General features: G+C 49.5%; 1 protein-coding gene across 15 annotated transcripts in view; it reads right to left on the reverse strand.

Annotated features, from left to right (window-relative positions):
* The window catches only part of MSI2 (musashi RNA binding protein 2), a 266,353-nt gene that overhangs the window by 59,033 nt on the left and 182,993 nt on the right, over positions 1-24,327 (reverse strand). For all 15 annotated transcript variants that reach the window (XM_076354542.1, XM_076354531.1, XM_076354540.1 and 12 more), the window contains exon 8: positions 2,412-2,494. In XM_076354542.1, coding sequence (XP_076210657.1) covers positions 2,412-2,494 — 83 coding nt within the window. The remainder of the gene's footprint in view (positions 1-2,411; positions 2,495-24,327) is intronic.

Genomic DNA, 24,327 nt, shown 5'->3' on the forward strand with positions numbered 1-24,327 from the left:
GTCGGTGCCCGCGGAGCCACGGATGCCCCAGCCGAGCAGCCCGAGGATGGGGATGGGGACGGGGATGAGGGGTGCCCGTCCCAGCTCACCAAGCGGCTGCAAACCCCATCGCCTCGAGCTGGGGCTGTGAGAACCCGTCCCCCTTGCAGCTCAACGCTAGAGGGGGACATGTTAAAAACGAAGCAGGAGTGGTCAGTCTCTGAGGGTGCTGCGGGAAGTATGTCTGCGCCTAACTCTGACCGCCAGCCAGCTGTGTGTCACCTCCGGCCATCTGCACCAGCTCACTGTCACACATGCGTGCACAAGCTCTCCTGCCCCTGCATGGGTTTGGTAATTAATCTGCAGACACATCAGCAATACGATGAGTCAGTCCCAAAACAGGATCATGTCTCATCTCCTCCCTCGTGGGCTGCTTTTAAAATTAGTGCTGTAGAAGAAGTGACAAGAAGAGAATGCTCAAAGCATCGTGGCACCTGGATCGTGCACCAAGCAGGCACAGAGAGCTGGGAAGAATATCTTTTAAGTATCCGCAACAACAAAACACCAACAGCCTACACTGTTTCTTTTGCTCTTTGTGATGTTCCTCGAGTGTTTTCGCCCTGTCCCATCCTCCACGTTCCCTGCATTGCTGTTACCTTCCCATGCAGCCTTTCATCTGGGAAGAAATCCTCCCAACAACTCTCCCACCACTCGTCCCGTAGCAGGGGTCTGCAAACAGCTGGGTAAGATTTTTACAGCGCAGGAGTGCCGATCCCGCCAAGAAGCATCAAATAGCAGCTCTGCCCCGCTGCTGGCGCCGGTTTTGCTGGGACACCCCACCACCCTGCTGCTCCTTCCAGCTGACATCAGCACCTCACCAGGGCAATACTGGGCAGCGCTGATCTGCATCAGGTGAAGGCTGAGCCTTGCTCCAGAGAAAAACCTTTTTTGTGAAATAACTAAACCTACGGAGTATGACTTGACACGCACCCACCCGCGATTAAGCGGTAGGAAAATCCTGGAGTGTGGCACTGTAGCTCTTCCCTCCCAACTGACAAGTCTTAACTAAATTTACATTCCAAGTGTTTCTAATTTGTTGCCGGGTCTGTCGTCTGGATGCTGGGGGGGCATGGTTGGGGTTCGTTCTTTTTGTTTTATTTTAAGGCAGATTAATCAGCATTTAGTAACTATACAGGGGAATGAGCCTCCCCCACAACCCACAAGTGTCTCGGGCGAGGTATCGCTGGTGGCAGGCAGGAAACCCCAGGAGCAGGAGGAGGCTGGGGAAGCAGTGAGACGCTTGGACAGGCCAGAGGCAGAGCCCGGGGCACCCATCTGAGATGGAGCGAGAGGCTTCCCGCTGGGCAAGGGGAACTGCCCCGGCCCTGCCCTGCCATCCCACCACTCAGTTTGCCAAGGGGACCCTTACTTTTATTTCAGATGCATATTGCAGTGAGGAACAATATGAAGGATATTATTTCAGTGCCCTGGGAAAAATTAGCAAGTCAAATATTGAATCAGGCCTCCAGCATATGCCAAGGAGATTGCTTTGATCTTATCCACACTAAAAGCTCTATTATTGAATTTAAAGTCTGTGAACACGTATCAGACCAATATACAATGCATATCTGAATACACATTTGAGAAGCAAAGGGTATTTTGACAAAGGGAAAAGAATATTTTAGCTGAAAATATCAAAGTTACTGCATCAGTTCAAATACAAATGCCCTTTTTCATCTGGCTCAGTGGCTTTACTGACAGGGCAACCCGCAACCTGGGACCTGACTGTCATTTAGGAGAAACTTCACCCAGGTCTGGCTCCTGGGTCGGGACTGGGTGGAAAGTGATTGTGGCTCGATGGCAGAGAGCCACGACTTCCCAGGGCACATGGTCCAGCAGGCAGCAGCAACATCAGAGCAGCATCAGGACTCGGGAGCTTGACCAGAACAACTATTTTGGGAGCAGATGGTCTGCAACAGCTACCCCAGTCCACTTCCCTCCTGAAAACCCCTAACACAGCCATTCAGTGGCTGCCACGGCTCTTCCCAAGAGCAGGCGGGGAGAAGGGCGGCTTCTCCAAGGCTGGTCAAGAAGCTGAGCAGGTTGATTCACACCATCTTCAGCCCTTTGGCTTCCCACACCAAAACCTGCTCTGGGGTGGCTGCCTGAGCCCGCAGACAACGCCTGTGCTCATGGGGGGACAGACACCCGTCCTGCTGGCGGGGGGACAGGAGTAGCGCCCAAGCAAGCCATGGTCAAGGCTCAGCAGCCTGTCCCCATGACACCTCCACCAGGCACGGTGTGCCCACCACCCAATTAATCTCACGGAGAAGGTTGTCCCAAAGAGCCACCACCCAGGCATGGCATGTGTCTGTGACAAAGGGCGAGAGCTCGCTGCCACCGACACGCGCTGCGGAACAAAAACAACTTACCATTTTATTATTGATTTCGTGGAAATGAATTTCACAGACTTTTTCCACCACGTCTTCATTTTCGAAAGTTACGAAGCCAAATCCTGTTTAATAAAGAAATAAAAAGGGGAGGGGGAAAGGAAAATATTAGTTAAGTTAAACGGACTTCATTTTAATAAAGCATTACTTAGCCATTGGGACTTTGGAAAACTTTCATAAAAATATGCACGTGTAAATACACCTGCTGTCTATGGAGCTGTTGCTGAACTTATTATAGACTAATGGAGGGAAGAAGCATTGTCTCGGGGAAAATTAATACGGTTCTGTTCCAGCTCTTCCATAAGATTTAATGGAGAATTAAAACCTCCTTATGGATTTTTTGATCCATCCTGCAGAATTTAATGGATAGTTACACCCCGGTTACACGACGGCTCAGAAACTACAATAAGGCCGCATTTTCTTTTACACCTTATAGGTTTTTAAGAGCAATCTCTACAAAACCCAATTATATTTCTATGGAACCATATTGATTTTATCTCTTGTTTAATTCCACGGGACTTCTCCATTAGAGCTGACTTATTACGTGACCCAAAAAAATAAAAATCCGGGAAGACAGAAGATGATTCCTCATTTACCCCTTGCTACCCTTGGCGAGGAAAAAAATACCAATGCTTCCCCAAACATGCAGCAGCACTTCGTGTTTCCATTTGCTTTGAGCAAACACCAAATGTCCCCGCTGCTGCGTGCTGGGGCCAGCGGCGCAGCCACCGCAGCTCCATCCCGTGCGGATGCAGCCAGCCCCGCGGGTCAGCTGGGCTCCGGAGGTGGTTATTTGTCCCCTTCTTCCTGAATTACTTCCTCTAATACCTCATCAGGACATCCTGAGGCCTCCAAGGAACCATTACGTTTAAGGCCTCTGATCTAATCATTTCTCTCTTCGCCACTGCTGCTTCAAAGGAGCCGTGGATTTGGGCTGGTTTAGGGTCGTTTGATGCCTGCTGCCCGCCCGTAGCTGCACACTGTATTTGCTCTGCTGGGGCCACACGGCTGCAGACACGCCACACTAAAGAAATCTGGCAGCCCACCACAGCTATACACAGTCACGTTCCCTGCTCATTCCTTAAAAAAAAGAAAGAATCAAGCTAACAAACAAAAAACAATCTAATGTGCTAAATTTCTGGCAAAGGCTTGATGAGTCAACATCGACACCAATTAAGCTAATGAAATCTTAAAAATGTAACAACAGGATGAACTTCATCCTCCAGACTGCACTGAAAACTCTGCTGGACTCAAGGCTGGTGAAACAGCACGTGACGTCTTCGTCGCACCAGGCTGCGAGCCAAACGAGCCGGAGCTGGGGCACCCCCAGCAGCAGCCTTTGCCCCTGGCTGGGGGGACGGGGGAGGGAAGAGGGAGGGGAAACCAACGCTGCCCGGCGTTATTTTCCGTGAATAGTTTTGCCCAGTGAGCATCCCTCCGTCCAGCCACGCACGGCAGCAAAGCAGTTTTGTCTTTGCTGACTCTGAAGGAGCCGGCTCCCATCTGCCACCGGCCGCGTGTCCGTCCATCCTGCGCTGCCCATCCCAACGCCCCATCTGTTTGGGAATACAGCAGTGAAGCCTCATCTCAAACCCATTTTGCTACTGACACTTCCCATCTGCAATTAGCACCTTCCAGTACCGGGCCTGCTCCCCTCCAGCAGCGGTGAGTGCCGTGGTCGTGTCCTGCCGGTCCCAAGCGCCACCCCCAACCTGCTCCCTCTGCCAGACCCCCAGGTGCCCAGCAGCAGGCAGTTTCTGCGCTGGGGTCCCGAAGCAATACTTCATAATTTTAAACACACACTAGATTTCCTTTGATGGGGCACAGCAGAAGATATTAAAACTATACTGGTTTTGGCAACCTACAGGAACAAGATACATTTTGCAGGCTACAATATTTGAAGCTGTAAAGTGCATTTGGCGGCTCCCGCACTGGCCGAGGCGAGGTCCGAGCAGCTCCCAGCCGGCTTGTTTGGGAATGCACAGTACACGTAGCAATGGTCCATCCCTCTTTGGACCCTCTTCTTGGGGGAAAAAACACCAGAAATGGTTTCTAGATCTCCTCCAAGGTATAAAACATCATCCGACAGCACATCACACTCAAACCCAGCGCTCAGAACACTATTTTACTTTGCACTTAAAGCATGTAGCAGCTTGAAGTATTTTACTTAACTCAAGTCTTTCATTTGCCTTCTAAATTACTCCATTTAAATCTACCTTAAACAGACCTGTAGTTAAAACTAAAATTTTTGTGGTTAACTGGCTGAATATGGCATCCCAGGAATCCCGGAGCACGCTGCGTCGGGCAATTACCGGAGCTGGGAGCAGCGCGCCGCCGGGGACCAGCTTTGCCCAGCGCAATGAGATGGCCAGTCCGGGTCTACAAGTCATTAATTGTTTGAACATCAGCAACATCTTCATCATTAGTAACTCATTAGCGAGTACTGCAGTTGAGGATTTCTCTTGCAACTTTTGTCAGGTCTCACTGCCAGGATGGAGGAGAGAGAGGGAATTTAGAGGAGATTAGCCTTAATATGCACAACACCGCAAGAAAGCCCACTGCAGTCATTACACATTTGGACTCGGAAACAAGTTTCCCATTCTCATCCCACTCCACATGGCTTAAACACAGGTTTATCAAGAAATTATTTGTCCAATTAAATCAGATAGCTACCCAGCTTTCAGCATTTGCAGATTTTATAACAAGAATAAAATAACAATCCATAGGTGTCAACACTCATTTGCAGATTTTTAAAAGATCTATGCCACTTTGCACAGGCCAGTCTAGCTGGCTTGGCAAGAAAAAACAGACGTGATTGGGTCTGTAAGAAAACCCAACACCATCTTTTATTCCTTCCTCTCTGGAGCCGGCAGACGGGCAGGGCAGGCAGCTCCAGCGGGCAAGGGGCTCATGGGCTCAGGCCCAGAGCCCACGCAGGGCACTCAATCCGTAGCTGAAGGCTCACGATGTTTTACCTTTACGATTACCGACACCTTTAACTGATTGGGAAGCAACCAGAGGATTTTAATCCGCATGCATACAGGCACTTAAAATCCACAGGATGCTATTCAAGAGATGCTATCGCTCCTTAAATGAACAATCCCCAAGAGATCATATGCCCCAGAATTAAAAACTTTGTAAGAGTGACGGGTAATGGGTTCTTTTTTTGTTTCACTTTCTGAATATCAGATTCCAACTTTTAATAATTGCACACACACAAAAATATTACTGCACACACGCCTTATTAGTTAGCATAATGAATACATGCTCATTTTTATATTACCAAAACTCTCAGAAACCTTCCCGGACTAAATAGGACAATCATTTCTTCTGAGAGGTACTAAGAGTCAACAAAAAAATGGTTCTTGGAAAGTGCATGAAAAAGATTAACACAAAACAAAGGCGGCTGTTTAAAATGGTGACATAAATAGGATTCCGGTTGTCAAGGAGCACACATTTTAAAATGAAATTATACCGCATCCTTCTGAATGAAGCTATTATTGGAAGCTAACAAGCTCTATTTAAGAGATAAGCATTTAACAGAGTCAAACGGTTGGGTTTTTTATTCAAATGAATAAAACTGAATATTCATTTGAATAATCTTTTCTGTAAAAGAAAAGACAAAGAAGAGGGAAAAAATAAAATAAGAGGCAAACAGATGCCCCCAAATGAGAGGCTCTGAGCCAAGCGCGATCACTAAAGGAAACTGAGACACATATTCACGACCTTCAGGTGAAAAAACCCTCCTTTAGCATCTGCTCAGAAAAAGGAGTCATTTCACTCTATTCATCCGCTGGCTAATGGCCACTGACAGGCACCGAAACGATGTGCGAGGTTCTCCCAGAGTCCCGGCGCCCGACAGGGAGAGGGTTTGCTCTGCAGGCAGGCGCCCGCACGTGTGCAGAGCTCCGGCTAATTACCAGGAATGGTCTGGGCAAAGGAATGAGATGGAGGGGGCTATCCATCGGAAAAGCTGCTTTGCGATTACTGTATAAGAAGGCCCAGCAATTCAACGTGAACAAGTCCTCGCAGCTGGCGTGCGGGTGGCCCGTCGGCACGGGGTGGCGAGTGCTACCTCTGCTCAGGGTCTCTCTTCCTCCAGATGCCAAACGGTCTCAGGAGCTGCACCTCCCAGGGTGGCAGCTCTGCTCTTGGCCGTGTTCACCCACTCCCCCCCAGCCCGGCAGCCCTCCTGCATCCAACGAGGGGCCGGGCTTTTCCCTTGGGCCTGCAATTTCAGAGAAGTGGCTGAAGATTTCTCACCCCATCACCCCCAAATCACCTTCCTTCCTACCTCCCCAAGTGCACGTCAATGTGGGGGCACTCAGGACATCTAGCAAACCATCCTGTTTTTTCTCCACGACCGTGCTCACAGCTGCTTTGCAGCCTCCATTCATACTGCCCACGAAGATGTGGAGATGCCAAAGCCTCATTTCAGAGGGATGAGGATGAAGGCTGGGGCTCACAGGCTCTTGAGGAAGACAGCAGAAGTGCCACCCAGGCAGGCGATGGGGAGGTCCCCTCCGGTCTGACCCTTGCTGCCTCCCGTGGCAGCAGGTTTCGGGAAGAGGATAGCTCGCTTCCAGTATCCCCCGCTGCTGTGGGGTCCTCCCGTGGCGCTGACGGCCGAGTGGGCAGTCGGTCTGCTCCAGCCTGGTCCAGCTGTGTGACTGCTCCTGCCTACAGTAACACATGGCGGGCACTGAACAGGAGTCCACCTCTTCAGGTGACTTATTTTACCCGCTGGGACTTTCTGCATCTGCTAATTAGAAACTAAAATGTTTGGGGGTCAATCACCAGAGGGTGCAGCTGCCTTCAACTGAAGTAAAACAAGTTGAAGGTACTCGGTACCCCTGCAGACCAGATCCCTTTCGGGACGGCTGGCTGACAGAACGGTGCTTTTTTAACAGTGACTCACAAAAGGGGATTTTTTTCACTAGGAAACAGATACAAGTGTATTATTCACAGGGGAGGGAAAACTTGGGAAAATAAATTTCTTAGTGCAAGGCAAGATAATCTCTAGTATCCAATTAACCCTGAGTTCCCCTGGAAACATTTCCAATGAGCCTGCGGATGCCAGCCCAGATGCTTGACAACCGACAGCACAGGACGCATCCTCCGACACACCTTCGTTACACCAAAAAGCCTCCTTTGATCCATTCAGCCAAGAAAGCTGCCCAGGCCTATGGGCGGACGACTCCGTGCAGCAAAGCAGAGCTCAGCTGCAGCACTTTCTGCCACAGTATTCCAGAAATAAGAGAAACACTGTTCAGAGAAAGTGACTGAAACCATAAAAAGATTAAAATAATTTTAAAAAAATTGGTAGAAGCCCGAAATAGTATTAAGAAGCCATACTGAAGATACCAAATGTCAGTGCTCCTGTGTTCTGCATTTTGTTTTTTTCACACTCGAACCAACTATATTTCAGACTTTTGTCGTCACTTGAGAAGTTTTATGTCAACCTCGGTAAAATACAGCTGAGATGATGACACCATTGCTATGAAATATATCTACTTTCTCTTGCTAGTTGGCAGCAACTTTTCCACAGCCCGGGTTTTATCTGTGTGTACAGCGATATATACTGCAGCTGCGTTTGCACACACAGAGGACATCACTCGTCAGTAGAATCACACGAAAGCAGCTTACCGGGTTAAAGGTCTCGCTCTTTCAAGCCCATGCGTGCATAAAAACAAGGAAAACAAGGTGATTGCATCCTGCGCCATGCTGGGGTTAGCCCCCGGAGGGCTCTGACAGGCAAACCGAGGCCCCTGCTGCAGCGGGGTGCCTTGCCCCCAGCAGCCAGGGCAGTGCCATGGGTGCCAGCACCTCCGTCACCAGCTCGCAGCCCAGCACCTGAGCCAAAACCACCTTCACCGGAGGCACGCACACCCCCGCCTACCGTGTGGGCACCGCTGCTCTGTGAAGAGGCTCTTCAGCCACCAGGAAAGATGCTCTGGTGGATGAAGGCACTGGAACGAGAGCTGGAGGAGCCTGTTTCAACTCCCAGGCTGTCTTGGGGTCACTCGATGAGGTGGAGCAAATCACTTCATCTCATCTGCATCTGTAGTGCTCCTTTTCACCCAAGCTGTGTCTGTATTGTCTGGTTAGACTGCAGGGTCTTTGCAGCTGGGACTGCCTCTTACCGCATTTATAGCACGCCAAAGCACCAGAGAGCTCCTTAAAGGGTTCTGGGAAGTAAGTAATCACCAAGGCTCTTTTGTGCCTGCACAATAATCCCGAAGACCAAGGGCAGGAGACAAGAGCACGGAGAGGAGAAGGGAAGAGATTTACATGGTCCACATCATACCAATAAGCAATGCAAGCTCTGCTTAAATCTCACTCCTGCTGCTAGGCAAGAATAACCTGAGAGTCGCCTGCTGGTGTTCTCTTTAATGCAGGATCAGTCTCCTCTTACACATGTAACGCGCTCCCGCGGCACCGTCCTGCTCCAGATTCCCAACCCAGCTGGCACGGCGCGAGTGCGGAGCGCGGCTCCGGGTCCCTGGGGGTCTGCTGTCCCACCGGCCCCTGGCGCGGGTACTGCCTGACGAACGGCTGTGCTGACGGGTGGGAACATCCAGCCTGACACCCGCTGCAGCACACAGCATTATAATGAGGAAATATTAGTTCAGGCTGCATTCCCCTTTTGTGTTAGGTCTCAGTACCTGATCTGCTCATTTGCGTTTGCTTCATGCCTCTTCTCTTCTCCCCATATTTAAGTTACTTAAGCTTTGAAACAGAGAAAGGTCCAGTCCTGCTGTGGCATTATTTACGCACCTGCTTTCTTGTTTATACCAATAGTTTTGGCAGCTGGTCCTGTAAACTGTAATAAAATGCCTTTCAAAAAGTAAAAAAAATTAAAAATGAAGAAATGTGACCAGACAAGCCAGGCATAATAACATTAAAGCCTGTGTCAATTAATTTTTCCTCTTCTTGATAAACGAGCCCCATTCTATCCATTAATAATGAGGGGAGAAACAAGAAAAGTTGACACTAGTTTAATTTATTTTCTCAACTTGCCTGGTCATATTTCTCCCCGTTGCAAAGCTTTCTGGTGCTGCTGGGAATCGCAAGTGGCTCCCACACAGTCAATGCATAGATTGGTGTGAATCAATACCGCTCTACTTTATTCACACATCCCTTGTAATCAGAGGGGAAAAAGCTACTTAGTAAGCTACCACATCGCAGACTGCCAAGCCACCTTATAAAAATAATAATAAACCTGCAGGGGAGGGGGGGAGAGGGGGACATGAAACCAAGTCCTGTCACCGAATCTCGTCTATTACAGACAAACAGAATGACCTGAGCAGAGGGGCTGGGACATTTTAATTGCTCAGACAGCGAACCACAGATGTTTCTAACTTCTTGCTGTCTGCAAAGGTAATTCAAGTCATTACCCTGAGAGTCTGGGAACGGGGACCAGTGGGTTTAATCCTACCTCTGGGAAAAGCCATTTGTTTGTTAGTGCCAGAACGCAACAGCCAGGACTCAAAAACTCAGCCCCGACTCTGCCACCTTCTTATTTCGAGTCTTTGGACAAGTTGCTTAAATCTTCCTTGTGGTCCAGGTCCCTCATTTCTTCCCCCCCACCTTCTAGTTCCTTCCACAAAGTTTTCACCTGATGTACTTCATCTCAGCTCGTTAAAGCTCAAAATCGTCTAGGATAAAAGCTGTCAATTCTAACTTGTTATTTCCTGTTATTCCCATTTCCTCTGCTGCAAACACATGAAAGGAGAGGTTTCGGTTTCCGAAGAAGTAACTCTAGATTAACAGAACACAGCCTTAGTCTGAGACACACGCTTCCCAGATTTCGCCTCCTTACCTCTAAGGAGGGGTTTGCAGGGAGGAGGGATGGCCACGCCTGAAGGTACCACCTGAAGGCACCTCCTGCTCCACGGAGAACAAGACCTCACCCCACCCTCGTGATAACCAGACTGGGAGAGGGATGCACCAGGCGAGGGAAGGGGAAAGAGAAGGTTAACACCTACGGTCTAGGATAAAAAATATCGTCCTCATTTAACTGTAAAGTGTGCTCTCTAGCAGTGCTTCTCTGAATGACGCTCATCAAGACAGATGATTAGCCTGCACATCCATTTGGTGTTTATGTGCATCTTGGGTTGGGTACGGAAAATAGTCAGGTTCTCCTGGCAGACACAGGCAGGTATTACTGCTGTTTAAAGTGTCAATATATACTCCATGACATGAGAGTAAATTCTCAAAATTAAATCAGCAGACAACTGCCTTAGATCAAAACCTCCATACAAGGTGCTAGCGTTTCAATACCAGCGCGGCAGGAGAGGAAAGAGCTGAGGTCAGCCGCACAGCTGGATAAAGGGCACCAGCAAGATACTCCTCTGCTTTTGTTCTGGAAAGCTGCAAGGCTCAGGCTCCTCGGTCCGTCCTCCCACGACTGCGTGGCATTTGCAAAGGGAGCATCGCTCAAAAAAACAAAGGGCACCTTAGGATGAGCAGCCGCTGTGCCGTGTAGCAGCCTGCCTCTCCGAACAGGCAAAAATCTACCCAAACTGGTTTTGGGGAAAGATTTTCCCTGACGGGAGGATGAAGGGTACAGGGACTTGTCCCTCTCTCAAATGACCCATTTTAACCAGAAATTTCCAGGCTGGGGGGGCGTCTGTGCCTCCCCTTGCAGGGGCCACACAGCCGGAGCCAGGATGATGGTTCTGGCCAAAGCCCTCGCGGTCGCATGGAGCACCGGCGCCGGGCTGCGCGGCTGCGTAAGGGGAACCCCACCGCATGTCACGGACTGCGCTAATGTATCGGCACCTGAACTTTGTGTAATAAATTTTTGGTAACAACAAATCTTCATTAAAATTTTATTCTATTAACATTCTGAAATCAAACCAGAGTGCTGAGTACATAATGACTGAAACGCACACTACACAGCAACTTACTAAATGCCAGTTTTATCATATTGTTAATTAACAGAAACCATTAATGCATTCACAGATCATTTAGAAGCATTAGCAGTGACCTAAGAAAAATTGCATGTACGTGTGATACACTTACGTCTGCATTTTTTGCATCTGAGTTTTCTACACAGGAGGCCCCAAAGTTTGCTCCCGACTCAGCTTCTCTCTGTTGGAGACATCATGTCTCAACGGGTGCATTTTTGTCAGCGGCTCAAGAATTAACGCACGGGGCTGAAATATGAGATACTGAAGGAGAAAGTTATCTCGGGCAGCGTTTACTTTTTCATCAGTATTTAACTCCAGCTCCCCAGTAGCATTGGGAGCAGACCCACCCATGCTCCTCACAGCTTTTCACTGCTTCTTTCGGTTCAGGTACAGATTTCCCAGCTCTCCAACGAGTCACTGGTACAAAAACGATGGGAGTGCAGCTGGGCGGGGGAAGCGTGGCATAAACTAACAGATTTCTTTTTGCTATCAAAGAAGAAAACCCCAAATGCTTGTAAAATCCAATTAATCTGTCTACAACCAGAATGGGAACCTCATGCTTCAAGCAAACACTTCTGTCTGTTCGTTAGCGAGACCTGCAGCACGCAGAGCCAGTGACAAATCTGAACGCTGATCTCCATCCCCAAAATGAGCACCCTGCAGCCCCTCACCGTGCCACGAGGCAAGCCAAAACTTTCATCACCACTCTGACTCCGCTCGCCACCTCTCCTACAGCCAAAGGGTGCAGACCTGCCCGCGGGGAGCCAGCGGTGGACCCTGGTCCCCTGCCTGCCAGCCCCGCGTGGCAGAGGACAAGGACAAGTGGAGCAGCAGCGAGTGGCCGTGGGAAGGCAGGTCTCAGCAGCAAAGGCAGGGACGAAGGCCATCGCTCACTGGGTGCCAGCTAACCCGGTTAGGCTCCCCCGTCAGAAATGAAAGCTGCTCCTAATGTGCCTGCAGTAGCCGTTGCCCGCCGAGCGCAAAGTCCTGCCATCTTTTTCTGTTTGCCTACGGGCGTCAAATACTCTCTGCCTGTCAATTCTTCCACAGTTTATTACCAAATTTCTAAAATATTACATTTTTTATTATATCCAAATTCACTTTATTGCATTTGACAATACAGATAATCACATACCATATGCTCTAATGTTTTGAAACCAATGCATGTTGACAGCAGTTTTTATTCATGATGCATAATTCTATCCAGGACTGACAAAGGCGGCATAGCACCGAGCCTGGTGTTACGGTTTTGTTGTTGGGGGGATCCTTTTTTCCATTTCCTTTTCTTCATTTTAACAACAGATTTACAATACTGGAAGGAAGAATGCTTTGCTTTCAGTAGAAATAGGAAATTGGCTGAAAAGATGGGCTTATCAAAGAGATGTCTTCAAAATATTAATAACAGGTGGGGGTTGGTTATTATAATTACTTGCATTTGAAACTTGCTGCTAATGGGGTTAGGGAAGCATGACGGCTCATCTGCGAGCAAGCAGAGGCTGGGGCGGCACAGTGGGCATGAGGCTGGACCCCCGCTCCTGCACACCTTCCTACCTGGCTGCAGTCGCTCGTCTCTGAAACCAGCTCCTCTTCCCGAGGGAGATGGTGGGAAGGGAAACGTGCACATGCCTGGTGTCTCCTGGGATGGCCAGGGGAGGGTCCCCACATGAAGGAGATGCCTGGGCAAGCGCTACCTAAAAGACTTTGAAAACCACAGGTTCTCTGAAACAACACATCAACAGGGCAAAGCCCTACAGCCTTCGTTTAAACCCCATTGATTTGAACAAGATGTGGAATTAAACATACGATTAAGAGCTTTCCCGAATGGGGTCCTTCATTTCCATCACTTCTTCCTGCCCTTCCTTGAATCAACACTCATGAAAACCACAAGCTGTAAGCAGAGCTGAAGTGACAAGCTGGAGAAGTCCCTCGTCCTCTCTCCTCTGCCCATGCATATCCCCACCTCCACGAGCAGCTGAGCTGAAGGGCCATCAAGATCGGGCAAACACTCAGTTCCTCGTTAAGCTGCTGGGAAAGGAAAAACCCAAGCAACCCCCAACTCCCAACCACGGCGTTCAGGCAATAGATTCAACAACTTGAAAGATGGCAACGCTGCACGAACCAAACAGGATGCTATGTCTAAATTAAGCTGTAATGACCTGCTCTGAGGTCTTTATTAGCCAGGTAATGATCATTTAAGAGGAGGTTACTATCTTGAGCCAAGGGCACCTAATACCATTACTGAACTTGTTAAAACCTGCCAAGCAAGTCATTATTTCCAACATTATTTCTTTTTCTCTTAACACAGCTTTCTACCTTTCCCCTTGTGGTGTTCGGCCGTAAATCACGGGAGGTGGCGATTACGCAGACTTGGTCGCCCTTCCCCAGGAGGCTGAACTGAGCTCCCGCTCACCACGAGCAGGCTGAACACAAGACAAATACCCTACAAGAATAAAAAGCAGGCCTTGAAAAACTCCGACCTTAAAAGGCCTGCAGAGACAGGCCATAGTACAGCAGAAGCACATACCAGGTAGTGGTCTTCACAGCCTAGTGGCCTCAAAGAGTCCAAAGGGCCTTTGGAAGTCATTCGCAGCTGGCATCCGATGAGATGCCACTCGGCGCTGCACGCGATTCACATGCTGCATGGACCACTGGCATTTTGGCTGTGAAAAGAGGAGCTTAAACAACACCCCAGCCCTTACGGATTTTGGGACTGGTGAGAAAAACAGCAGCTTCAGAGCCCACGTGGGAGCTTGCGGCAAGCTCACCTGGGGACAACCTGCCCGGTGAGAGGACACTGCTCGGATGTAGGCTCCAAGCCAAGAGCTATCAAGCAGTGAGGTTGTGGCGAGGCCAGGGGCAGATCTACCGCTGACTTTGAGAAGGACAAGATGTTGAGATGTTTTCCTACTTGCCCCAGTTATGCCCCCCAGGAAAATAATACTTAATCCCCTCCATCCCCCTTGCCCATCTTCAGTCATACAGAGGCTCACATAAGGAAAAGAAAACAAGAAGAAAAAAGAAAAAACCCAAAGCAAGCACACAGCTGCTCTACGGCTTTGCAAAAAACTTCACCATGTGCTTGCACACATCTCGATCTGCTCACCAAGCGCAAAGCAGGGTCCCGCAGGCTGATCTCTGCCGCCCACAGAGGCGGTGGATCTGCCCCAGGAATCGTCCCCAGCTCTGCGGTCTCTGCAGAGGGAGGGAGAGGATCCAGTGCCTGGATCCTGGTGACGCTGGCTGGAAAGGAGTTGAGGCGGCTGCATTTTACAGTAACCCAGCGTGGACAATATTATGAATGACACCAGCAAGCTGCCAGCTCAGGAACTCATTACTGTCAAGGTACAACATGGCTGGCTGCCAGGCCCCCAGCTTTCACACTCGCTATGCCAGAACATCCACACACAATTTAATTGCATTATAATTTCAAAAGTGCTTTTCAAACTGGAAAAAGGCATTCACTGATTAACCAGCGAAGAGCAAAATTGTTTATGAAATTGAATACAAAAAGCTACAGAAATGTAATTGGGTCGTTCTAGCACCTAATTTTCAAGCCATTTTCCCACTTATTTAATCACGAGATACAAAAGAAACTAGTGAATTGACTTCATACTAATTAGATTACTCCCCGCGATACTCCAGGCCTATATTCCAACTGGTTGATAGTGCTGCTTTAAAATGAAACAAAAAATGTAGCAACAGCTTGTCTGGGGCCATAACGCATTTGTTTCCCATCAACCCTCTTACTGGAGGGCCATAAAATCCAGGCCAAATTCCCCTAACCTGCTGTAGCTAGTCACCCAGAAATCGCTAACGTTCCTGGAAAGGAATGAGAAACGTTTGCCAAATGATCGTGGCTGCTCCCAGGTGCACGGCCGAGCTGGGGGGGGACAGCCCGGGGCTCCCCACCATGCCGAGCATCACCAGCCACCCCGGGCAGGCGAGCCCGCATCCCGGGGCTAACCCTGCGAGCAGAGAGTGCTCACAGCTGAAATCAGAAGCAAGTGAAGATGTCGCAGATGATGGAGTAGGAAAGGCTGCCCCAGCTGGCTGGGATACACCGTCCTCCCCAGGGACGGACACTCGGTTCCCTGAGCAGGGAAGAGCCGATGAAGGGTGGCTCTGCTCTCACTGTTCGGTTGCTCCCACTGATGGGTGCAGGAAAACCCCAATACACAGAGCTGAACTCTGGGTCTGCCCAAGGGGGAGAATGTCCCTTCTAAAGCCACCACAGAATTACTGCCAAGAATATCTAAGCTGTTTTAAAAATGCGGTGCAAGGTCATCTCTTGATAGAAAACGTTAGTAAATTTGCCGGCAGCAAAGCAAGGGAGCGACGGGGGAGGCTGTGCATAAAGACTGTTTTTGCACCCTATTTCCTCTCCCCCCCAACCATGCAACGAGCACCCTGGGCGGGAGGAGCCCAGCCCGACGGCTCCACGCTGCCCAGCCCTGCCTGCTGCTCTCCAGAAGCTGGGGAGAAACCGGCTCCGGCAAAAGGAGTCGGGGAGAGGCGGGGGCCGATAGACTCGTGCATGAACTGTTCTGTACACCGACTTCACGGTCGCCTCTTCAGGACAGCCACACACCCCTGAGTTTCAGCAAGGCTAGTAGGAGCTGTAGACACTATTTTCTTTTAAATATAGTCAATAAATTAACAGAAACATTTTACTGAGCCTCCGGTTTACTAAAGATCAATTTTTTGAAGATACATACATGCACACGCACGCTCCTTCACAGTGTACGCTTGCAGAAGTTTCTTTAAAGCTGCCCAAGACCCACTCTGCACCTGATACAATCTGTTCACAGCTTTTTCACTAATTTTAAATTTTATTAGGTGCAACATAATTGATTATATAATCAAATGTAGAATGTACATTATCAAGATATTGTAGCACTTCACAGGCCATTTAATCAGCATATCTGGGACTGTGCCAAAATGAATTAGCTTGCATTAAATTTCAAGTACATATTATTGGTTGTATTTGTCTCCATGTTTAAGCAGGCACTTGCTCTTACAAAAGAAATCTGAGATCCTTCAGTTATAGAAATAGATTATTAAAAAAATGGAAGTACGCTTTCCCAGAGTTGTTTCTTCTGCGACAAAGAGCCCAGAAAAGCTCACTCCCTTCCAAAAAATCACTGTGATTGACCACGGGAGCAGAAGTTTTTAGTATTTATCGACTTTGCAAAAGTAGAGCATAAAACTGTGAAGTGACTTTCTATTTTGAGGATGCAGTTAGCAAATACAGCGAAAACAGAGACCGGTAACGGCACGAGGAATGGGATGGCTTCTGCGTCAGTACAGCAGTGGTTCTGCTTGTGGTGAAAGAAGAGAAAACCAGAGCACCCACAGTGCTGCACGCTTGCTGTGAGCTTGTGAAGGGCTTTGCACCCCAACCCATCCGCATACCCAGCGGGACACACTGGGGCCCCGCTACCCTCAGTGTGCCTTTGAGGGAGGAAGATGCTATCATCCCCCTCCTCACCCCTGAGAAAGGGAGCTGAAGGCAGAGCTCATGCAGATGGAGACCTCCCACCCTTGTGTGTGTCCCCCCGAGACCCTTTGGTTGGGCTCCGTGCAGCACCGGGGCCGACCATCCCCAACAGCGTGCACGAGCCACGTGCCTCCACGTAGAATCATAGAATCATAGAATCATTGAGGTTGGAAAAGAGCTCTAAGATCATCGAGTCCAACCGTCGACCCAACACCACCATGTCCACTAAACCATGTCCCTAAGCGCCTCATCTACTCGTCTTTTAAATACCTCCAGGGATGGGGACTCCACCACTTCCCTGGGCAGCCTCTTCCAATGTTTAACCACTCTTTCAGTACAGAAATTTTTCCTCATGTCCAATCTAAACCTCCCCTGGCGCAACTTGAGGCCATTTCCTCCACATGTCCCGCAGCACCCAAAAGCATGCACAGCAGCTCCTCTTCTTCCTCCCAGCTGCGCCCCAGCTGGGTGCACCAAGGAGACATACCTGGGGTGGCCCTGAGCGAGGAGAGCCCTTCCCACTGTGCTGGCCCTTGCTCCAGCCACGGTAGGAAGGGCACCTCCTGGGGTTGGGCAGAGCGGGGACAATGAGCGCCCGCCTGTGATGGGGGTATTTGACAGTGCCCTGTGCGGAGGCCAGGAGGGACAGAACCCCAGCTTGCCCATTCAAGGGCAAGTCATCAAGGCCCATTTGTGCCACACATCAGCAATGGTCCAATTTCAGGCTCTTTCACCAGATAACCTGCCACCAAAACGCTCCGGTAAATCAGTGTCCCCTGGTGTGGATACACCCCGGGTTTGGTGATGGGGCCACAGTTCACCACCACCCCGGCAAGCCATCGCCTGCCAAGCATGGCAGCCTCTGCTTGGCTCCTGTGACCTCGGAGCTGACTGGTCCCTCTAGACAAAAAAATGGATTTGCAAAGACAGGGATTTCTGCTTGATTTCAGCAAGCGGAGGAGAAGTGCGAGGCAGCTCCGTGGTGAAGGAACAAAGCCAAAACCTGCCACCGACACTACTCCTCTCCAATGCACCATCCAAACCCAGAAACGCCTCCTTGTTCCTGCCTCTGAAATTTCATTACCACCTCTGGAGAGTTCAGGGGTGCAGCAGCTGCCAGAGGCGCCCCGAGAGAAATGATGTGTCTACAGAACTGACTTCGCAGGGGGAAATTTTTCAAGCAGCTGAGAGGCTGTGCTCAAGGTGACTCCTGCCTACCTGGTTACTGCAGCAGCATCATGACAGCCCGGGGCTGGGGGGGGACAGACCCACCGCACCGCGTGGGCATCCCCCCCCAAAACACCGTCATTTCACATGCTGTTCCTGGGCTTGCCGGTGGCCAGTCCCTGCTTCCAGTGGAGGTTACAAAGTCCCCCCTCCCAAACTGCAGAGGATGTAGCGCAAAGCGAAGGACACTTTACTGTGAACATGCAGGCGTCTTTCCTCTCATTAACACACAAGCATCAGCTAAGATAAATGGGAAGGCAAAAGGCCACACTTTACCACGGGCGCACTCCAAAAGAGGGCTGTGGTGATGCTGCTGGCAGCTGTCGCTGCAATCCCCAGGCAGAGCACCCAGCCAGGGCTGTGCTCCGGCGGAGACGTCCCCCTCCTCACTGGTCCTGCCCCAGGGGGGGCACAGGAGAGCCAACAGCCCCAACATCACAGCCTGTAACAGCTCGGTGCTCCTCCGAACCACCGTGGGAACTGCTAACACAAAGCTCACGTGAACGAGCACGTGAGGGCACGTTTCTACAGGCTGCACCTCCGCAGAGGGACCCTCACTGCAAAAAGTCCCCAATCTTTATCAATCTGTTTTTCACAGCTGTGGTTTACCTGCTGTATTTGCATCTCACCTCCAGGTCAAATGTTGCTGCATGCAAAAATCGATGAAATACTCGACTTGCACTTTCTTACAGGTCTGCAGTCTGCATGGACGTTCTACCCACCCTGGGTTGCATCCCAAAGCATTGCAAGCCTTGGTTGGGAAGGAGAGCGTGGCCTCTCCGTTGCCCTGCTGACTTGATATATCATAATGTGAAGGAATAAAGAATTAGGCACCAAACAACAAAAAACTATTCAAGGAATTGAAATAAATACTGACTGGGGTCAAGGGAAATACCAGCAAAAATGAGAAGCTTAGCCTCAGGTTAAAATAATACCTTTGAGCTGTGCAGTATGACCCCTCCAGGCTATAGCTTCAGGCAGCACACAACATTCTTGGACATTATTAATATCCTTGGCCAGGACTCCATCCCTGCTGCTCATGCACCATATCAGTATCTGCCTAAGCAAACAACATATACTACTGTGAGAAAGAGTGTCTGGCTATGACAGATGCTTTGAATATATGCACCATTTGTTCCTCTGGATACACATGTAAAGAGCAAAGCATTTGCTGAGCTATTCCTGGAAACCAGCTCCCACCACCACTAAGAGGTCAGCACGCTGCAGTCTGGCCGAGGGGGTGTAAGAAACAGCCTTAAACATCCCTGCAAATGCTGAAATACCCAAGTTTCCCCCCTGTGTGCATGGGTTAAAAACAACAAAAAAGTTCAACCCCCTCTGGTGTGCCGTTCCCAGGAAAGCTCTGATCAGAAGAAATAGAGGAGAGGGGGGAAATCGCCCTTTTTTAATGTAAGCTTGAAGTCTGCTTTTTTGTTCAAGACCACAGGCAAAGAGCGATAACATCAATTCCTTCAGTACGTAAATGCTTATCAGAGCAAACAGGTTCAGGTTTAGCATGCACTTCAAGCAAATGATGAATTACATTAAGATAATCACTTTCTTACATATATATTTAGAGTTGGTATGTGGGGGAAAAGCCCTCATCAATTACATTAATGCCATTTAGAAATTCGTGTCAGCTTTTACTTGACAACTTGAGAATCACCTGTAGATTTAACTGATAGGGACTTGTCCCAAAGGCACCTTTGATGTATAAGAAAGCACCGAGTGGCTGTGGAGAGGGTGGCTTTCCTCCCCGGCTGTCAGCGAGCGCACCGAGTGACGTTTCATTACTCCGCCACGCTGAAAGCACAGGCATCTCTGTGGGGCGACAAGCTGTTGAGAGCCGAGACGCACGTAAATACGATTGAATCTGTGGCATTAGCAGTGTCTGCAGAGCAGGCAGGGTTGCTCCTCAGGACTCACATGAACAATGCTCACCTGTTTACTCCTCCGAGCACTGGCAACCCTATTTTTCCCTTTTCTTTTCCCCCAGCAATGTCTGTATCAAAAGGAGACAGACTTTTCTGAAAGACCCTGCGGTCAATTTGCAGGGCCCTTTATCGCAGAAAGCCAGGCTTTGATTTCAATGGCACTACACTTTTTTTTTAAAGGCTCTATATAAAGAAGAAATCTTCAATCACTGTATACAGACTCTTTTCTTTCCCAGTAAGCCAGATGCAACCTGCTGTGGAAACGCACAGTTTAGAAGTGGAAGGCAGGCGAGCAAAGGGTTGTAACAAGCACCTTACATCTGAAGGAAGACAAAGGCCACGTAGTAAGGCCCTCCAAAAGAATTGAAAAATAAATAAAAATATTACATAGCACATGCACTCACAGAATTAAAACTGTTATGTTCCCTGAGGCTGCAAAGCATACTCTTCTGCCAAGTCAGTGCAGCCTAAACACAACTTCGCTCTCATGTTTTGTGGGTTTTGTTGGTTTTGTTTGTTTGTTTGTTTAAGAATGTTACAAACCAAAGGATACTTCTGGAAGCATCTGCTACCACATGTGCCTGAGACTCCTCTCGGGCTCCCCTAACCAGAGGCAGAGCACTGCGCGCAGAGCACCGCACGAGTCTTTATACTCGTCAAAACTTGCGGATGGGATGCCTTCGCCAGCGCCTGTTCCCACCTCCCCGTGGGGACTCCCCACCCCGGGCCAGCAGCCCTCAGGGCCCTTCCAGCTCCTCCGGTGGTTTCCCAGGTCCGCTGCCTGTTGGCCTCGCAGGACCCTTCCCACACACCCCAAAGGGGTCTTCAGAAGAGCTCACGCTCTCTACCCCCTCCCCACTGGGCCGGCAGGTATTTCTGCAAGCTCTCTACGCACCAGACCCACTTCTCAGCCCTTCCTGCTGCTGGAGGAGGGTATACAACGTCTTGCAAGGAGGTTCCCTTAATTAGCATTATCTAACGCAGCACAGGATCCCAGCCATGTAGTGCTGGTGGCTGCTGCAGCATCTCCTCATTAACACCACGGACACTCTCAGCCCCAGCATCCACCCAAAGCTCCACACTCCTCTTCTGAAACAGGGCACACAGCTTCGTTTTTACAGTAGTAGTTCCAGATAGTCAGGAGTCATCAGATTTTGCATATGTCCAGGGGGCAAAAGCTGACAGTGGCCATTAAAATATATATATACACAAATTTTTAATATGGCTTATATATATTTTTTTATGGTAGACACACTTACCCTGACATCTGTTCACATGGAAAACCCAAAGCCAGTACTGAGACACTAAGGAAAGCTCAGTTCACACACACAGAGCAGAACTGGTTTTGTGTCTCTGCTCATCCTCTTCTGTCTTCCCTGCTCCCCGTCTCCGCACAGACGGGAAATTGCATCTCAGAGGAACCGAGCATGAGGCTTCAGGCCACGGCGGGTGCAGTCACTGTATGAGCAGCGACCACGCACGTCCGACCAGCTTGCAATCACACTCCGGTGACCTGACACAAGCCCAATGCCATCATCTTTGCCTAACCCGATCTGCGCTCTATTAAATTGTGGATGCTTTCTGCTTTTTCAGCTGTCTGTCTCGCAGAAAGAGCATGGACAGGGCAAGTACACATCACTTCAGCCTTGCTGGAGAAGAGGAGCTAATCCATTTACTGGAATCATTTGTTGGTATTACCAATCTCCTGTTGAAGTGACCAGAGTAAACCTAACATATCTCAATCATTTTTTCCACTGTTGGAAGCCAGGCATAAAAAAAAAGCCCAGAGCCTATTTTGGGAGCACTGTTGGAAAGATCCCATTGTTCTTTGCCGCATCAATAAAAGCAGTTTTGCTGTTTGATAGTATAAAGTGTTCAAGAACCAGATGCAACAAAGGAGCAGAATCACCCTGGGAAAGAAAACTTTTAATAGGGACCACACAGAGCCGAACGGCTCTATAAAACAGATCTGCTGGTAATGGAAAATGAAAACAAGACTCAGACAGGCACACTGCAGGCACAAAATCCAGACCCCTTTGCTAATAATCATGACTATAATTTCAGTATGCTTTCTAATGTTCCTCAGATACGGTGGATGCTTTACTTCCTCTGCAGCTACTTTTTGAGACCGTGCACTGATAGACAAGGCGAAAGGACGTACTTTCTCTGCTGAGCATCAGACCTCAAATAACCACGATTTTGTCATCACTGGGTGCCTTAATGCCATGTTCTAACCTCCCCTGATAGCCCGCTCAGGGTAGCTACAGCCAAGTCATTCCCTGCTGCGGATGGTTCCCTTGAAGTTTGCTCCCCTCCATCTCCCCCCACCTCGATTCAAGCACAAGCACCTTCCTGAGGATGGCTGCTCTGCTGAGCCCCGGGATGCCGGGGAATCGCACACTGGAGGATGGGCCAACTGAACACCTACGGACTGATGGGTTTCTGCCAAAGCTCCCCTGAGAAGAGCGGGCCATGCTGCTTTTTCATCTGCCACCTTCAGAGGTGACCTTCTCCAGCAGCCTCCCTCCCGTTCGAATTCATCCAAGCCCAGTTCCCAGGTGCAAATGCCCAGCAGTGCTTTATTAAAAGCTTTCTTCTCCTCCTTGCATTTTTGGTGACATTGTTTTATGGATTTCCCCACGTGTTCACCCTTTGTTCAAACCATTGGGGAAAACGCTGAAATCTTTATGCTTAAAAACAAAAGCACCACGAACAAGCAGACACAGGCAAAGAAAAAGGTGAACTAATTATACCCACCAGAGTGTTCCCCGAAGCATTTTCACAGCCTGGGTGCTACCAGCCCAGACCTCAAGCTACCGCCTGCTGCATTTCCCACCCGTGCTCATACCCAGCCCACCAGACTCCATTCTCGCCTGCAGCAGGAGCAAACACATGCCACCTATTAGCAGCCAAAACCACATAGATCGAGTGTGCTTCTCCAGCACAGGCAAGGCTCTTGACCTGAAGATGTGCCTAAAACCAGAAAGGTGCGGGGGGAGGCACTCCCGGTACTGTCGCGCCAGCAGAGCAGTTCAAATTAGAATACCCTTTGCTTCCTGGCTTTCAAAACAGACAAAGAAATTGCCTTTGGAGAAGCGGTGTTTATGCAATGACCTTTTCCTATTGTGTCTGCAGGCACTCGAGAACAAAGCTGTGGCAGAATCTCACTGCAACTTCTGGGCGGTGGGAAATACGGCCATTTAATCGCTGCTGTGGAAGTTGGGGAGTAGGTTCAGGGCTTGAGGGTTTTTTCATTGGCGTTATTTTGCTGGGATATTCAGCCAGCGCTGAGGGCTAGAAACCCACCGCAACAGCTCAGCCTGACGTCCCGTCCGAGTCTCACAGACTGGTGCCAGCAACCTGCTCAGAGTGTTTGTGGCACTCGGAGCTTTTCAGTGCTGCTCTCAGACTTCTTGGCTAGTTCAAATCACATTTTGTAAAGGGTAAAATAACCTACAGGGTGCAGGGATCTGTGTGCGCTCACAGGGAATAGTAACTGCCTACGATGCAACTCAAGCACAGAGAAATGCACTGGCCAGGTTTCATGCGGACAATTCCTCTCTGCAGATTTACACTTGCTCAAGGATTTACTGTGTCAAAGCAGGGCACTGCCAGGACAAGGGCTTCTGCAGACCAAGTCCTTGCCACTTCCGACTCTTGGGCTGCAGCTGAAAAGCGCAGCTCCTGCTGCTGCCTCAGCACTACGCAGCCACCGAGCTCAGAAAGCCCCACCTCCAAACTCCCCTCTCCTCCATGAACCTACAGTCATATTTCGACCTGAGAGATAACAAGGAAACTTTTGGGGCACAGCATATACAAAAGCTGCCTATCTTACTAACAAAGTAAAGGCTGGCTGTTCCCAGAACACTATCCAGTGGCACGGGAGAGGTGGGGAGCCCCAGAGGAGCCCATCCCCGTCCTGGTCCTCAGGGGAGGACGAGAGTTGAATGACCAGAGGACGGAGCTGCCAGTCCCCCACCTTGTTCATCCACTAACCTGGCATGCGACCTTGGGCAAATCCTGCTCTACAGGACCTTCATTTCCCAACCCAGAAAGGGAGGGGTGCTACTTGTAAAGCAATCGGGATGAAAGGACCCACAGTATATACGGAGGGAAAAAAGGAAAACCCAACAAACTAAGAAAAGCCTTGCAGCTCTGCGAGGCACAGTACAAAAGCCTTATTGCCAGTCAATGGGAACAGACTATTTATAGCTGAGGATCATTAACTGTATTAAAAAAGTTTGATGTTCTCTAACAATCTATGTCATTTTAAAACGCTGGCCTTCCCCCGATGGCCGGCTGATAACTGGAGCGGCAGTGCTGAA

Source organism: Aptenodytes patagonicus, chromosome 17 (genome assembly GCF_965638725.1).
Source record: "Aptenodytes patagonicus chromosome 17, bAptPat1.pri.cur, whole genome shotgun sequence".
In the NCBI taxonomy this organism is placed as follows: domain Eukaryota; kingdom Metazoa; phylum Chordata; class Aves; order Sphenisciformes; family Spheniscidae; genus Aptenodytes; species Aptenodytes patagonicus.